Here is a 16,814-nt window from a genome sequence, read left to right on the forward strand (position 1 = left end):
TGAGTTTGCTTCCCCTGAGTTGTTAACATCAGGGTTGATTATGAGAAAAAGCATTCAGCAGGCCTTGATTCTAAACACGTGTGATTTCCATTAACTTCTGAATAAAGCAAGCAACCATTTATGATCGAAAGAATAACGACGTATGTCCTGAATGGCACTGTGCGTGCATGTGTGCGTGTGTGTGTGTGTGTGTGTGTGTGTGCATGTGTGCGTGTGTGCATGTGTGCGTGTGTGCATGTGTGTGTGTGTGTGTGTGTGTGTGTGTGTGTGTGTGTGTGTGTGCGCGCGTGCATGCGTGTGTGTGTGTGCAGCAAGCATTTGATGTTATATTATTGACATTATATTGTTGACAGTGAAACACAACAGGCAGCACAAAGAATTAGCCACATTATTGTTTTAAATTCAAGACATAAATAAAACAAAACCTTGCCAGTGTTAAAGTCAATGTGAAATCCTACTGACATGTTCAGGATAAATTAGCCTCAACTTCCAGGAGAGAGATTTCTTCAACTCGCAACAAATATTCGTACACAAGCGTTATAGAAACATACAGTAAATACTCAAAGACCCAAATTCCTTCCAATTATTGGATTTAAATAACAGTGCTGATTTATTTTTCAGTAATAAGCCAACACTAGCAACAATACTAAACAATTTAGTTTTTCCTAACGACTGATTAGGAATTCGGCAAGGCTGCCCTGAGAATGGCTGCACACACGAGTCACCTCATTGAGGGTCTCAAGGGCAGAAAGAATATTATGGCTAAGAAAAGATGTGAACATGCATAAGCAACCACTCATTGATTTTGTAGCTTCCTGAGACTGAGGCAGTGTACGTCTTGGTCTACCCGATGCTGGATTCACAAGGGTGCAAAAATCCTGAGCAATTTGTGTCAGGTAATTGGCAGAAAGTTGTGAATTTCAGCATCTGGGTTGAAACATTTAATTTGGAAATATGTTGGATTGCATTCATTGCATTTATCATGCAATGAATGCAGCAATAACCCAAAGTCAACTCACCTTGGGTGTCAAACGTGATTTTCATCAGCAAATCAAAGGAAGCCGACAGAAGCGTTACAATCAAACCTTTGTTCTGTCCGTGATTTGTTTGCACAGGTAAAGTCTGAGTATGCCAAACTCAAAGATACCCTTGGTGCTGTGACACTGGAGAAAGATTTAGCCCTGTGGGAGAGAAACCAGCTCCAAGGCAAACTGGAGAACCTCGAGCAGGTGCTCAAGGTGAGAAAAGCAGCTCCATGGTTACGAGTGTATCTTCTTCACCTTCCCAATTCAAGGAGACACTAACTTTTGCCAGAACTGACTCCTCGATTGCGCTAAAGTACCTCTTTCTGGCTGCTTTAACGCTCTACTGGTCTAATGTCCCTGTCATGTCTGTTGCATCCTAGTGTGGCGCTGGAATGTTTGACCCGGAGCAGTGAAAGAGTAGAAGTTCTGCCTTTTTCCCTTCTTTTCCACTATTTGATGGTTTGCCCACCCCTCCCCCCACTTGCCTCTCCCCCGCTCGAATTAGAAGGTATCACAGCTTTCAAGGAAGTATTGTTGTTCAGCCCGTTCTGAATGCTTCTTCATTGATGGATGCTTACAGACCATTGAATATTCACCTGGCCAAAAGCACACAACTGTGTGGAATGTTATTGATGCATGAGGCGGAGTGGAAGAGCAAGACTGGGTCTCGCCCCCCACCCCATGATGATATTGTCACAGACACACACATTATCCTTGAACTTCTTCTACTGGGATGCATGTGTCATTGACTCCTTTCACTTAATCGTTTCACAAATGTTCACTCGATGGGGCATATGAATGGATGACAGGTGGAGCGGACTCCATTCACTGCTTCGTATTGAAGTTATGGACAGACATGGAGGCACACTTTGGAATTTTTTAACCTTTTTCATGTAATTCCGCACTGAAGATTCATCCCCACTGCCAGTAATTATATTTCTGACAGGCGTTGTGTTAACTAAAAGGCGAAGCAAAATTGGCTTGATGTGATTTTTTTTCTCATTGACTGCCAGACGTGCAAAAATGTGTCCAATCCAGTGTCAGGGTTTTTGTCATTTTCACTCGAATTCCAGGACCCACAGAATATTGAGTTTTAGGACTACATAAAACATCCCATACAGGGTAAGAAACCTTAGACTCTCCTTTCTTCAGAAAAAAAGAGTTAATTCCTAAATTATATTGTTCTGGAGTTGTATAAGCTTGAAATGAGGGTGGCTGTCCAAAATACAATGTCATACATACATATTGGTTTATAGAGCGCTCTAACAATAGCTGAAGCTGGAACAAAGAACAAACATGGAAAGAGGGAAATGCTGCCCCCTTGTGCAAGGGAAAACATTTCCGGAGGTCTGGCCAGCGCTTTATCGGCACCATAGCAAGAAAAAAATTCCCAAACTAATGACGTTCTTTGTCATATTTTCAATTCTCGAATAAATTAGTGATTGGCAGTGAATGAGTTCAAATGTATTTTTTATATTTATTTTTGCATATGTACCCTGGGGCAAATATTGATGTGATTATTGCTGCTGAACACTCTGTCTAGAGTTTTGTCACCTAGCAATTTCTCTAATAAAGAGTGTGAATGCTGAGAAATGACATGGGCAAAAGGCTGACTTAGTGCGAGTGGGTCATTGGGAAAGGAGCAACGAGCTGCAAGAGTCAGCTATGCGAGACTCTGTAGTATCATCAGCATTAGTTTTGGTTTGAATGCTGGAAGAAAAGCTTTTAAACCAATGCCAACCACATTAAACAACTGCTTCTTTTTACTTTCCTGCCTGATAGCAACATCATATCTGAGTAGAGGCCAACTCAGTCTGAGAACAAATCACGTTTCTTATTCAGCGTGAGTGAGGGAGCTGTTACCTTTTTTAGCCAAGTTTCAGTTACATCATTTTGCACTTATGAAGCACACGATTATGGACAGAAAAGAAATGGTGTGACAAGGATGCCGTAGCTTTGCATCAAAAAGATTTCTGTAATGTCAACTAAATATGTTTTGTGCGCTGATGTGCTCTAATGTACTCACCAACCTTGTCATCGTACGGTCATCCTTAAAGAATTTGGTGTCAATATTATTATTTTTTGCATATTGTTTGGAAAGATCATTTCTCAGCAGTCACACGATTTATTTAGGAACTGCAGTTTGGAGTCTGTGTTGCGCTCTCTCACCCTTCAGAGTGGCAATGGGGTCAGAACACAGTACACTGTTAACCAGCTTTTGCGTGTGTGATGCGAGCGAGCATGTAACACTTGTATTGAGTGGAATTCATCGTGAAGGCAGAGGATACACTTTGCATTGGCTCTTTGTCCCACTAACATTAGCCGTCTTTATGCCCTCCTGCACGATCCCCCTCCCTCCCTGGTTCTCCAATCCCTCATCCCCCCCGCGGACAGCATATGCGTGAGGCTGCGGAGCGGAGGCAGCAGCTCGAGGTGGAGCATGAGCAGGCCTTGGCTGTACTCAATGCAAAGCAGCAGGAGATTGACCTGCTTCAGAAGGTAAGAGAAGTCTGGTTGTTCAACGGTAAAAGCTGCAAAGTTCTTGACAGCTGTTCTTGTTTGCTCAGCCGGTGGCGCATGTGCTTCAACAAACCGTTCTGCTGTTGGAGGCTGTGCTACATCTCAATAAAAGTGAAAGTAAACTGAAAGAGTCTTTACACTTGGCTTCTTTCCGACAATTTGTCGTTCCTGGCGTTACAATAGCTGTCCACTACGACCCCATCCATACCGCAGCCTTCCTTTCCCGACCTCATCCTATCTGTAGCATTTCAAAAGCACTCTTGTCGGTCACAAATAAGCAAATGGTGCACTCTAATTGCAAAATAGTTGCGATACCTTTTAGAGGCTTGCTTATGCAAAAACGCCACGTTCATGCATGTTCTCCTTGAGCTTGTGTTTGTGAATCTAACTATATGGACTTGTTTTGTGCAGGTTTTAGAAATATATTACAATTATTTTGGAAATAACGTGTAAGGACAGTCCAACGATTGCATCAGAAATGATTGAGATAAAAATTGCACCATTTCGCCATTTATTTAAAAAAGTAGAAAACATAACCCCAATCATGTCGAGTTGATCTCGTACCTGTGTTTTCCAGGCTCAGGTTGAGGCGAAAAAGGAACATGAGGGCGCTGTCCATCTTTTAGAGGTGAGCTTCTGAACTGAGGGGCTCTGTGTGTTTCTCCTATGTTCAAGCAAAATGCTAGAACCTACAGTAAAGAACTTTTGCATTCTCTGAATGAATCAACTGCTCTTGCTTCCAAATACAAAACAGCCGTCCAAGTTGCACTCATTGTTTTTCCTCAAGTTTAGGTTAATTATTATGTTGGATTTGGATTATCATGTACGTTTCACTTCTATCTGTCTTTCTCTCCCTATTTTTTAAACTATGTGTGTGTGTTGATGCTAAGAACCACTTGGACAGCATGCAGGTATTTTAGAATTATTTTAATTGATGCAGTGGATATTTTAACATATTTTCTTGTACTATCAGTAGAGAGGCACTTTATGTTACAGTGCAAATGGGTCAACATCACATCTAATCATGGAATAAATGCACAATCAAACCATAGTCTTAGAAGAGTCTTTGTTAAAAACTTATAATGGTTATATTTGATTGGATTTTGGTTTTGTGAGAAACCTCTCCTCGTACTTTGCTGCCTGCCGACCTCGTACCCTCCTTCCTTCAAAGCACACTCTCACATAAGACTGAAACATGACTGACAGTATAAACATGGCTTCTCTTTCCATTGATCACAGAGAAATATTCAGCCCATTACTTGAATACATATTTGATGAAAGGTTTTGACAAATGAAACTTTCATAGCATCCGTAAAGTAAAAAGACGACAGAGACCTCACGTGCCGCAACATTAGGTGCATCTGTACAGTATAATGACATCCAATAGAAGAGAAAGGAAGGAAACTGTTTTCTTTGAAGAGAACGTTTTCTTGAAACAGTCAGATATGTATTAATTCATAATTTATTGCTATATTAGTAGTTTTGAGTGGTGTTGAACTGCACTGCATCATTCTGACAGCTGCATCCTAATACTTTATTGTGCCGCGCCTAAATACGAACTGACTTCACAGAACCACTACAGCATCGAAAAAACACACACAAACAAAAAAGGTTTCATTTGATTTGTTTGATCATATCTATGATATCTATGATATAGTAAAAGTAAAAGCCTACATCTATATATATATATATATATATATACACATTATATATACATATATTACGGTATATACAACATATATATATATATATATATATATATATATATATATATATATATATATATATATATATATATATATATATATATATATAGTGTATTATATTGTATATTGTATATATGTAATATGTAATATATGTATGTAAATGTGTGATGTATATATACTGTATATACTGCATATATAGTGTATATACTGTATATATGTAATATATGTATGTATATGTGTGATGTGTATGTGTTTCCACTTTGTGTTGTAGAATGTTGTGCAAGCGAGAAAATGAGGCTTAAACACCTCAGTGTTTGCCAGTTTGATTAAAAAATAATGTGTACCTTTCTTCCATTCATGCATTTTCATTTATTTGTTATTAACTCCTGAATTACTATAATGCATGCATCACATTTTGTCTCTTATAGTTGTCCGTATCTATTGTGTAGACATCAGCAGTAATGCCTATATACTATATAATGTACAATGTAAATCCCTGAATACATTGTTGTGCTTTCCAGCATTTGATTATTTAGCATATGGCAACCTGCAGATTTCACAACATTGTCATTGTCTGTATCCCAATGTCTGTATTTTTGACTCACTCTTGTCCTCCTACCTACCTACCACCTGATCGCCATCAGGCCAAAGTGCGTGAGCTGGAGGAGAAATGTCGGAGTCAGAGCGAGCAGTTCAACCTGCTGTCCAAAGAGCTGGAGAAGTTCCGTCTGCAGGCAGGGTTCGACATCCTCAGCACTGAATCGATGACAGTGTGTGAATCTCCTGCTTCTCCCAACAAATCTCTGTCCCAGCTTCTAAATGGATTGGCAGGCCCCATAGGCAAGGGTGAGGCTCAGTTCTGATGATTAGTATGCCTAAATAACTTCCATCAATGCTCAGATGTACAGTAAAGTCTCGTTATATCGATATCGGATATATCGATAGTCCCGGTTATATCGATACTATTTCTATGCACGCACGGAGAAAATTACATGCAAACAGGGTCGGATATATCGATAGTCCCGGTTATATCGATATTTTTTCGGACTCCCTTGAATATCGATATAACGAGACTTTACTGTAGTTGAAAAATCATTAGAAATTATGATCAAGGCCATTTGAAGATTATTGTGGCGGTATATATTGAAAATTTGCATTATTTTAAATTATGTAATGCAAATACATTCACAGATTGACTAAGATTGAGTATAATTTCTAGTATAGTCTTCAACTTCCGTTGTAATAACGGTCTGTCTTCAGTTCTGTTGTTTGATTGTAAGGTTTGATAACATACTTTCTTTGAGCCACAGGCAGTGAAATGCCATCAAGCAGATCTTTGATATCAGAGTTCATTCGTCCACTCCAGACCAGTGGAGACAAACCCGAGCTCCTCTCTGTCAAGCCAACATTCCTTACTCGCAGTCGAGGCAGCGGTTCAGCAAGGACACTTCTTTCTGAGGTCTTGGATAATGTTTAGTTGAATATTGTACAGTTACATGTGCACAGTGAATGAAGAAGTGAAAATTAGATTCTTTCAATTCATTTTCCTTCCTTATATGCATTCATTACTAATTGAGTGCAAATGAAGTACACCAGAGGCATAAACAAATATCATCCTGGAGCATGTAGGCTCTGCCTTTTTATCGGGAACCACAGCAACGCTCATGAGACTAAGTGGCATCTCGACATCAGTTCTAATTTCCACTTCCAAGTGCTTCGCCTTTGCAATCCAGCTGTCGGTTATTCGCTTTGTTACCTTCTTAAGCGCTGACTAACCTGTTTGAATATATTGAGAATCTTTTTTCAAACAACTGCATTTTTCTTTTTCTCCAGATGGACAAAGAGCTTAGTTTGACCACCAGATCTAAACCACGGTTTACAGGGAAGGTCCGCTTGTGTATAGCTCGCTACAGGTAAGTTTAAAAAAAATAACAACAAAAGAAGAAAACAAAATCCAAAATAACAAGACATTTTGAAGATAGGTGGGGTGATAGTAACAGTCCAAAAGCCAATTGCAATGAATAAATGATAGGTGAGCCTAATCAAAGAATAGACTGTCACATCATCATTAGTGCCTGCCTACCTCTGTGTTCATGTACGAGATCTCATTGACATCATCAAAAGATTTGTTCTTTTTCATATCGAGGATTTTTTTTTTATACAATCTCAACAGTAGTTTTCTGTTTTGCTAATTGCATAACATCAACATTACGTTTCCAATGGTCACGGCAGCCCAGTTTAACTGACCGAAACACAGTGAGCCATACGTCTGTGTAAGCTCTCAGTCGTACAGGAGTGGTCCATCGATGAGAAGGTTTCTTCAGCCGTCATCTGTACATAAGTGAAGGTTTCGGACGTTTCGCCTCCTATCCAAGAGGCTTCGTCAGCGAACTAAAGTCTGACTGGGGGTCCTCTGCCCCCCATGAGAGTAGGGACCTATCATATCCGCCAATGTCTGGACATTAGGGATGGGGCCGAACGACCAGTCAGACTTTAGTTCGTGATCTTGGATTGCGAAACGTCTGAAACCTTCACTTTTGTACAGATGACGGCTGAAGAAACCTTCTCATCGACAGTGAGCCATGACATTTTGAACATTTCTTCCCCCATATTCAAGTGTTGATGTCAAAGGCACAGTTAATTTTGTTCCCCGATTTACTATGGGACGCTTTTACATTCCCGACCGGCCCATCATGTTCTGCTGGGGTGACACACGTACCCGGTCAAGTTCTGTTTGAGATCTGTTTTTCATGGGCCAAGGTCTCGACAGATAAAACGTGTTGGTAAAATACTGCATGTATTTTACCATTCCAGACTCGAATGACAGTCCCCTGCTGCATCCAAAATTATGTATCATAGCGTAGTTGAATGAAGCATGCCATATCAAGCCCTATCAAACTGTCACATGCCGGTTCACATCACGTGTTGCGCCTTTTCCAGTTTCTTTCGCAATGGCCTGAAACGTGGTTAGCGTGGCTGCTGGGAAATAATGATACATATAGCGTTACTATTTACTCAACCTGAAAAGTCATACCTAGTCACGATGTGTTCTGTAATTGTGTGTTTTTAACTTTAAATGAATGTATGTTTTAGTATAAAATATTATTGTTGTTCTGGTCAATCCATTAATGTGAAAGAGGCTAAGATTTTTCTATTTTGTGCTTTTGTATTAGTTACAATCCTTATGATGGGCCAAATGAGCATCCAGAAGCAGAGCTTCCCCTGGTGGCAGGAAAGTACCTCTATGTTTACGGAACAATGGATGAGGATGGCTTTTATGAAGGTTTGGTGCCTTATACGGTGTGTTCTCCACTTTCAACTGTATCCTATTTGCTAACTGTCTCTTTCCCATTTTGTAATATAGGAGAGCTCCTAGATGGCCAACGGGGGCTCGTCCCCTCCAATTTTGTGGATTTTTTACAGGGGGAGACAACCTCTATTCAACCCAGGGACTCAGTAGCTAAAGAACCTGGCAACCTCAACCACAGTAGCCTGGGACCTCAGAGACCAGGAGTTGGCAAGGGGATGGAGACAGGTTTCGGCAGCCTGCTGTCTGACAGTAAACAAAGCTGTCTAAACAGCGGCAGCGGCCTGGGCATGGATCTCCTGGGCTCCTCCATTAATGGGACGGGAACCTTAGATGTCAATATTGACGAGGTTGGTGAAAATATTGTGCCTTATCCTCGCCGCATCAACCTGATTAAACAACTGGCCAAGAGCATCATTATTGGCTGGGACCCTCCTGTGGTTCCTCCTGGCTGGGGCTCCATCAGTGGCTACAATGTCTTGGTGGACAAAGATATCCGAATGAGTGTGCCCTACGGGGGCAGGACTAAGTCCCTTATTGAGAAACTCAATCTTGCAACCAACACCTACAGGATCTCCGTGCAGAGCGTGACAGAGCGCGGTTTGTCTGACGAGCTCCGGTGCACAATACTGGTGGGAAAAGACGTGGTGGTGGCCCCTTATTACCTGCGGGTGGACAACATCACGCAGTGTTCCGCTGAGCTCTCTTGGATGCCCAGTAACAGCAATTACAGTCATACGCTCTTCCTCAATGGGGCAGAGTACGACATGATAAAGGCCAGCGGGTATAAATATCAATTCCTCAACCTGAAGCCAATGACGGTTCACAAAGTGAAGGTAGTGGCACAGACGCACCAGGTGCCTTGGCAGCTTCCGGCCCAACAGAGGGACAAGAGGGAAATCTCTGTGGAGTTCTGTACTCAAGCTGCAGGTGAGTCGGCAAATTTAACTCGCCAATCCAGACTGTACATTCAAGATAGCTAATTATATGTTTAGTGATCCTAGCAGAGCTTTGGTTTGTAAAATAATACCGTCGCTTTAAAAAAGTTTTGAATGTCAGTTCAGATTATATTCTCTTTTGCCCTGTGTTTTCAGGGTCTGGTTTTGGAATCTTCCCTGGAAAGCAAAGCAGAATTACAACCCAAAAAAAAAATCATTAACCTAAAAATGTTGTCTTTTCAACCTTTCAACCGTTTATTTATATAAACACTTGATTTACTATGTTGCTGACCATGTAACAATGAGCAGGTATTGTTTAGGTTTGTGACTAAATTGACAAGATTAAGCTGGAATTAGTTGTATGGTGTGTCCGCAAAGTCTGGGTACATCAGAGATTGGAGTGGTTCCTGCCTCCCGTTCTCCAGTCTTAGGGCACTAGCAGTGACCTGAACCACAGCAAAGTTCTTTGTTTTGTTTTGTAGACGTTGGTTTCACCCCTATTCTCACCATGCGTTGAACTGACAAACTGGCACATCACAAAAATTGCAAGTTGAAAGGAGTTTTGCCAGGTGAAATAACTTGACTACCTGATGTGACTGAATCCAATTCAGCACTTGGGTCATTCAAAAAGTCCAAAATTACATTGTACATATGTTTTGGGGTTCTCTTTATGTGCTCTGCTGGCACCACTTTGTGTGCTGGTTTGCCTTGTAGAACCGGTATTTAATTAAAGAAAGAAACTCAATGATCACAATTCATCTCAGGTTTGATAAACATTGTATGTATTAAACAAACTCGTGTCAAATTGTGGAAAATTAAGTGTGTGGCACTTTGGCGCAATTATAACAAACAATTTTGGATGTGTTCCATTAATAGATCATCTTCCAAACCAAGCATTGAAGTTCATGACAGTTTTTGCATCTCATCTCCTTTAGCAAATCAGACCGTAATTCAACAGACTGTATGAATGAAGGTGAATGGAAATCATTTTGTCAATACGTGTCCTGCCTTTGGCTAATGACCAGTCTGATGTATATCTGGACCAAAGTCATCCATGAAAGTTTCCAGCTTGACTGCGGCCCTAATGAGGACAAGTGGTATTGAAAATTGATGGATAGTTTTTCATTATTTTTCAATTTACTAGTACTCAATTTTTTACAGCACATGAAAGCAGGCAATTAGGAGGGAGATGAATGTATTTGGGATGTGTATTTGGTATGCTTTGAGGGAGTTATTGTAGATGTAAGGAGAAGGAGGCAAGGCTTTAATTGATTGACAATCGGGATGCTGCACAGAAATGACACAATGATGAATTGAGAGAGGGGCATCCTCAGAGGCGTCACACTGTGCTTTTTCTGTTGGAATCCAATGAGAAAACCTGCAGAGAGTTCATTTCATTATGCATCCATTGAACAATTTAATTAGAGGCACTTAAAATAGTATTCCTCTGCACTGCACTACTATTGATGAGGAGGACGAGATGAACTGCTTGTAGATTGGAAAACTCGGCAACAGTTACCAACAACAGTTATCGCACCGGGACTTATAAAAACCAAACTTTGTTAGGGTATCCAACAAAAAATGATAGTTGGGATGCTACAGTGCTGATGGGGTCAGCCACAAAGTTATGTACAGACTCCTCCCATGGCTTAGTCAGTTTATCGTTTTATTTATTGTCGCTGTATTTTGCATATTAACTGGTCTTTGTTACGTAAAACGATGCAATGTTCACAGGAACAAACTCAGTATGATTTTAAGGATTACTATATTCCTTTGTGAGTATTATGGAAAACAGTAATAAGTATGAACATTTCTGTGATAAAATATGTCAGCTTAACAGTCGTCAAAGCTCTGAATTAAATATAAGATGCATTTGGAAAAAAAGATCAGTGCAGTGGTTGACTTCTCTGACTATAATCGAGACAGGGTGGGTTCAGTTCCCACTAGGTGACGGAATAAATGTGAGAATGAATGATTGGCCATCTTTACATGGGCCATTTGATTTATTGGCAACAGTGACCTTTTTTTTCACCCATTGTCACTAGGTATTCACCAAAGCTGCTTTGGACAGTTTAAGTAATACAGTATAGAAAATGGATGAAATGATGTTTTTGGGGGGTTAAATGATTATTATAAAGCACTGTTACAGCTACAGCTGTTGTGAAAGTGTAATTTACTTATTTGACTGCTTGGGAATAAAGAAAAAACTGTCATCTGGTGAGTCACTCTACAAGATTGAGAACTATGGAATTTGTCTCTCACCAAATCATCAGAGGGATGTGGCGTAAACAAATTAATTCTATCTTTCATGACTAATTATCTTGTCACTCATATTCCCCAGGCCCCCCACTCCCCCCACAGGAGGTTCAAGTCCAGTGTGGTCAGACGCCCGGGGTTCTGCAGGTTAAATGGAAGCCCCCGCCGCTGACTACCGCTGGTACTTCCAACGGTGCCAGTGTAATTGGCTATGCTGTATGCACAAAGGGACAAAAGGTACCAGGTTGTTGTTATTCTTGTGAAGCAATGTGAAATGTCTAGTGGTGTTCTTTTGCCACCTTCAGGAGGAGGGTAATAATGTCAATACCCAGCTAAAAAACAAAACAACATACGTGTGTTCGTTCTTCTACATAATAATAATAATAATACATTTAATTTCAAAGCGCCTTTCAAAACTCTCAAGGACACTTTACAGAAACGGGATAAGGACTTTTTTCATTGACATCATCATCAGCGGCAGCTATTCTCGCCAGCGTTTACTCTACCCTGAAGTAACACAGCAGCAAAGTTATGAAAGGAAGGGGAAAGGAAAGAAAGAACCCAAGTTTAATAAAGACAAACAAAGGGAGCATGTTTTAAAAGATTAACATAAATAAATTAACTCATACATTACTCCCAAAAATGTGGGGTGTATTTGGGTAAAATTTCAGGATGAACGTAAAATGCATTATACATTTTACAGGTCAACTGTTCAATGACTCAGATGTTTTGACCCACGTTGCTCTTCTCTCACAAGGTGCTGGAGGACTAGAGGACAAATTCACAACAGCTGTTTGAACCATGAACATTTCTTAGGATTATGCCTTGTGCGTGGATCTTCCAGTTTCTCTACATGTGCATTGAAACCTGCTGATGACACTCAATGACACTTCAGTGGCCATTTCTCTCACTATTAATACATTTTGAAACAGAGTAATGGCGAGGTACTGTTGAACTAAACTGTCTTTGGCTCATAAAAACCCGAACAGCATGATGAAAATGACTATTGAAATATCAGTTCTAATCAAACCAGCAAATGTTTTAATGAATTCATGGATCTTTTGTGAATTTTGTATTTCAGATCCTTGTTTCCGAAACTTATTAGAACCCGTGGATTCAAAAGTTTACCTGTGTACTATAGATTCACCCTGAAATTACACCTGAACTTTTTGTAGGTAGTGTATAATTTTATTTATAGACCATTTTTAACAACCACAGCTTCATACAAACTAGAAGGCCAAAGAATAAAAATGTTTTTTAAGACGAGTTTTGAAGATAGATAGAGAGATAAACGTGATGCCACCCTGCTTGTCTAAAGGAGATCATTCGAGAGACCGGCACGTCGAGTTGTGTCTGGTCTACTTGCTTGATGCAGAGGTTGGGGAGGTCATAGAAGTGAGTTGGGGTGTCTATTGAAAACTTTAAAGACAAATGAAAGAATCATAAAAGGCTTTTTAAAATATACAGGAAGGCAGGGAGAAAGTCCAGAATTGAAGCATGGTATTCCCTCCTCCAAACACCAACAACTTGGACCAACTGGCGACACTTGATGGAGGACTGGCTGACTCTAAAATAATGTGCATTACACTAATCCAGCCGAGATGTAACAAAGGCATCGGATTACAGTTTCTAAATGCTGTTGCGAAAGGAAGGGCTTCACGTTGGCCAGCTGCCTCAGGTTTTAGAAACGAAAGAGGGATTTTAGAACAACACCAACTTGCATAAATGTACCTAGCATAAAATATTTTGTTGATGCCGCTGGGATTTTATTTTGCAGATTGCAGAGGTTTTGTACCCTACAGCAGACTATGTGACAGTGGAGTTAAACAGAATCCAATGCCTGGAGGCCAAGGAGATCATCGTAAGGACGTTGTCCACTCAAGGAGAGTCCCAGGATTCACCTGTGGCCATCATCCCGCATAATCTATTGGGCTCTCCTCGTCTGTCGCATCGAACTACTGGGCCACTGCACACTTTGCCACACCCACCGTCTCTTCCTGCCATCTCCCAAACTCATCCACCTTATCCGTCCACATATCCGCCAATTCATCCCCAGCCACAGGTGCAGCCTCTGCCTCGGGCCCAGCCACACACTCTGCCCCACGCGCAGACGCACTCGCAGCCCATCTGTCACTCTTTGCCCCACGCCAATCATCAGTTGCAGCGCCAGTCCATGCCCAAGTCCAAACCGCTCATAAGTGCCAGAGAGCCAGAAACCAAAGAGCATGAGGCGAGCATACGGCCCCCTCCGCCCTGGGAACGCACCCCTTCTCCACTGCCTCCGATGCGCGGACCCAACTTGGAGCCGCCGCCATTCCAAACACGCCGTTCGCCCTCTCCTCAGAGGATCCTGCCGCAGCCTCAGGGAGTCCCCATCCCCAACACAATCGCCAAGGCCATGGCCAGGGAAGCTGCCCAGAGAGTGTTTGCTGAAGGCAACAGGGTATGACAAAAGTTTCGCTGTCAATCATCTGCAACTTCATTATTATCGATTGAAATGCACTAGTAAGGAGACGCAAGTTGAAAACCTTTTTCAGGAACATACACATACGGTATATCAACCATCCGTTGCACAGGACAAATAATTCAAACCATATATAAAACACGGCACGCATCTTGACACGGAATGATCTGTTATCTCTCATCAGGGGGAGAAGAGGAACATTTTCAGCGAGCGGGGTAACGCCCTACACCCACTTAACTCCGATGAGGAGGAGGATGGTTACGATTCTCCTCATGCAAGACGAAAAGGGGCTTCGGTGGATGAATTTCTAAGAGGCTCTGAACTGGGCAGACAAGTATTATTCTGTTGTGTTTTTACTGTACAGAGCATAATGAGACATTACATGTTTGTTTTATTATTTTCAACCCAATTTGTCTCATGGTAAATGCGGCGTACAGTTTTGCTCACCATGATGGCCAAACTTGGGTCAACAATTTTTGTATCTCTCCAGTGCAAGAGATGTTTACACTGAGACAAATAAGTGCACGTGCACAAAACCAGCGGAGGCTAAATTTACCTTATATTTCAGCCACATGTTTACATAACAGTGGGGCATAAATGCAGAACAACTCGCTCCTTGGGCCTGTTACCATGTTTCAGGTTTCAACCATAAAGATATAAAAATGACATGTTGGGGCGTAAAGTATCAACACCAAGTGAGACATGATTATGAAATGGAATGGCATTCATTCAATATTTTAAACTTTTTTTAGAAATTGAATAATGGGGCACATAAAGATACTCTGCGCCCACTATCTTCGTTCTCTTTCTGAAGAGAGGCAACTCATGACCATGATTATTCCACCACCATTTTTGACTGTGGGGGCACTGTTTTCAAGGCGATGCGCAGTTATAACTGCTACCCCAAGTATAACGTTTTGCATCTTGCCCAATTTTGTCTTATTTGACCTGAAAAACTTCTTCCACATTTGTTCTGTCTCCCATGTGTCTAATTGCAAACTTCAAAACAGACCTTTTATGGTTATCTTCTAGAAATAGCTTTCTTCTTGTAGACCAAATGTGTGCATTGTATGACAAGTAGTTTTCGTATGGACAGATTGCACCACCTTAGTAGTGGAGCTCTGTGATTCATCCAATAGGCCATATCTCTATGGCGGTGTGCTCCTCGTTTTGTGGGAAGTCCGTTCTTGGTAGTTTTGCAGTGATGCGCTACTCTCTCCATTTGAACATGAATAGTCAAACAGTGCTATGCAATGTGGTGAAACCTCGTGAAATATTTTCATACCCAAATCCTGCACAACTTGAGACTAGACCTTCCTTTTGAGTTCCTTGGTCTCCATAATGCTTTATGCACGATTGGTATTGCACACCCTATTTCAATAAAGAAATATATATTCTTTTCCTTCTGGCTTTTCCCTTCAGGGGTCACCACAGCGAATCAGTGTCCTCCATCTATCATCCTGGTTTTGTGCATCCTCAGTCACTCTCTCTTCTCTGAACATGTCCAAACCATCTTAGTCTGGCCTATCTGACATACATACACACACACATGTGTATATATATATATATATATATATATATATATATATATATATATATATATATATATATATATATATATATATATATACAGTGAGACCTCAACTTACGAACTTAATTGGTTCCCAGACAGAGTGTGTATCTCAAAAAAAAAAATTCCCATAGGAAACCATTAAAATGGGAATAATCCGTTCCCGGGTTTCCATAAAATACACTTTTCAACTAAATAAGCCTTAAAACTACACACAACATACCTTATTCTATGTATAATAAATGTACTATTGTATTGTAATGAAAGAAATACACTGCATTGTATCATAAAGTCACTTTATTTACATTTGTGATGGTCATTGATGGAATGGCGTTGGAGGTCGAAGGTGTTGGGTTATTTTTTATCGTTCGCCCTTTGTTCATTGCTTCGACGGGTGTAGATGGAGATCGATGGTTAAATCATCAGGGAGCCAGGTCTTGAACAGAAAGTTGATTTAATTGGGAGAGCACGGGCATTGCGGTGTGGACGGAGGAGCGAGCATGGAGAGAGAGAGAGACGAACGGGCTGCAGGAGTATTTATGTGGCGCATAGTAATGACGTGACAGGATGTGACGTAATGAAAATGCGACATCGTGTAGGCAAGATATGACGTATGAGGAAATTCAAAATGTAAACAAAGACTACAGAGCGATGTTTAGAGATGTTTGTATGGCGAATTACCCTAACAGAAGGTCAAACGGAATTGCTGTTTGGAAAGAGAGGCACATTACATGAGGACTGTAATTAAAGCAATAAACTGTGCTGTAAAATAAAGTTTTATTTACCTTTTTAATGGTCGCTGATGGATTATGGAAGGACAGTCACCTTCCATAAGGACTGTTGGTAACTTAATAATTATATTAATAATTATTAGTAATTATAAGTGCCTTGCATGCTGGGTCCGAGAGGACAGTAATTTCATCTGTGCTGTATGTCATGCATATTAGCATATTTGACAATAAAGCTGACTTTGACTTTGACTTTGACTTTGACTTAACCCCTGGTGCTGTTCAGTCGTATGCTTCCGC

General features: G+C 40.9%; 1 protein-coding gene across 14 annotated transcripts in view; it reads left to right on the forward strand.

The window, feature by feature from the left end:
* Positions 1-16,814, forward strand: part of rimbp2b (RIMS binding protein 2b) — a 124,532-nt gene that overhangs the window by 83,012 nt on the left and 24,706 nt on the right. For 11 of the 14 annotated variants that reach the window (XM_088994586.1, XM_088994582.1, XM_088994576.1 and 8 more), the window contains 12 exons: positions 1,116-1,238; positions 3,420-3,524; positions 4,123-4,173; positions 4,436-4,456; positions 5,896-6,097; positions 6,556-6,710; positions 7,085-7,164; positions 8,425-8,534; positions 8,616-9,488; positions 11,838-11,989; positions 13,530-14,195; positions 14,401-14,550. In XM_088994586.1, the coding sequence (XP_088850712.1) occupies positions 3,423-3,524; positions 4,123-4,173; positions 4,436-4,456; positions 5,896-6,097; positions 6,556-6,710; positions 7,085-7,164; positions 8,425-8,534; positions 8,616-9,488; positions 11,838-11,989; positions 13,530-14,195; positions 14,401-14,550 (2,562 nt within the window). In that variant the 5' untranslated portion in view covers positions 1,116-1,238; positions 3,420-3,422. The remainder of the gene's footprint in view (positions 1-1,115; positions 1,239-3,419; positions 3,525-4,122; positions 4,174-4,435; positions 4,457-5,895; positions 6,098-6,555; positions 6,711-7,084; positions 7,165-8,424; positions 8,535-8,615; positions 9,489-11,837; positions 11,990-13,529; positions 14,196-14,400; positions 14,551-16,814) is intronic. The other 3 variants (XM_088994590.1, XM_088994581.1, XM_088994580.1) reach the window with 2 other exon arrangements.

This window comes from Hippocampus bargibanti, linkage group LG04 (assembly GCF_051943395.1).
Source record: "Hippocampus bargibanti isolate YZ-2025 linkage group LG04, ASM5194339v1, whole genome shotgun sequence".
In the NCBI taxonomy this organism is placed as follows: Eukaryota; Metazoa; Chordata; class Actinopteri; order Syngnathiformes; family Syngnathidae; genus Hippocampus; species Hippocampus bargibanti.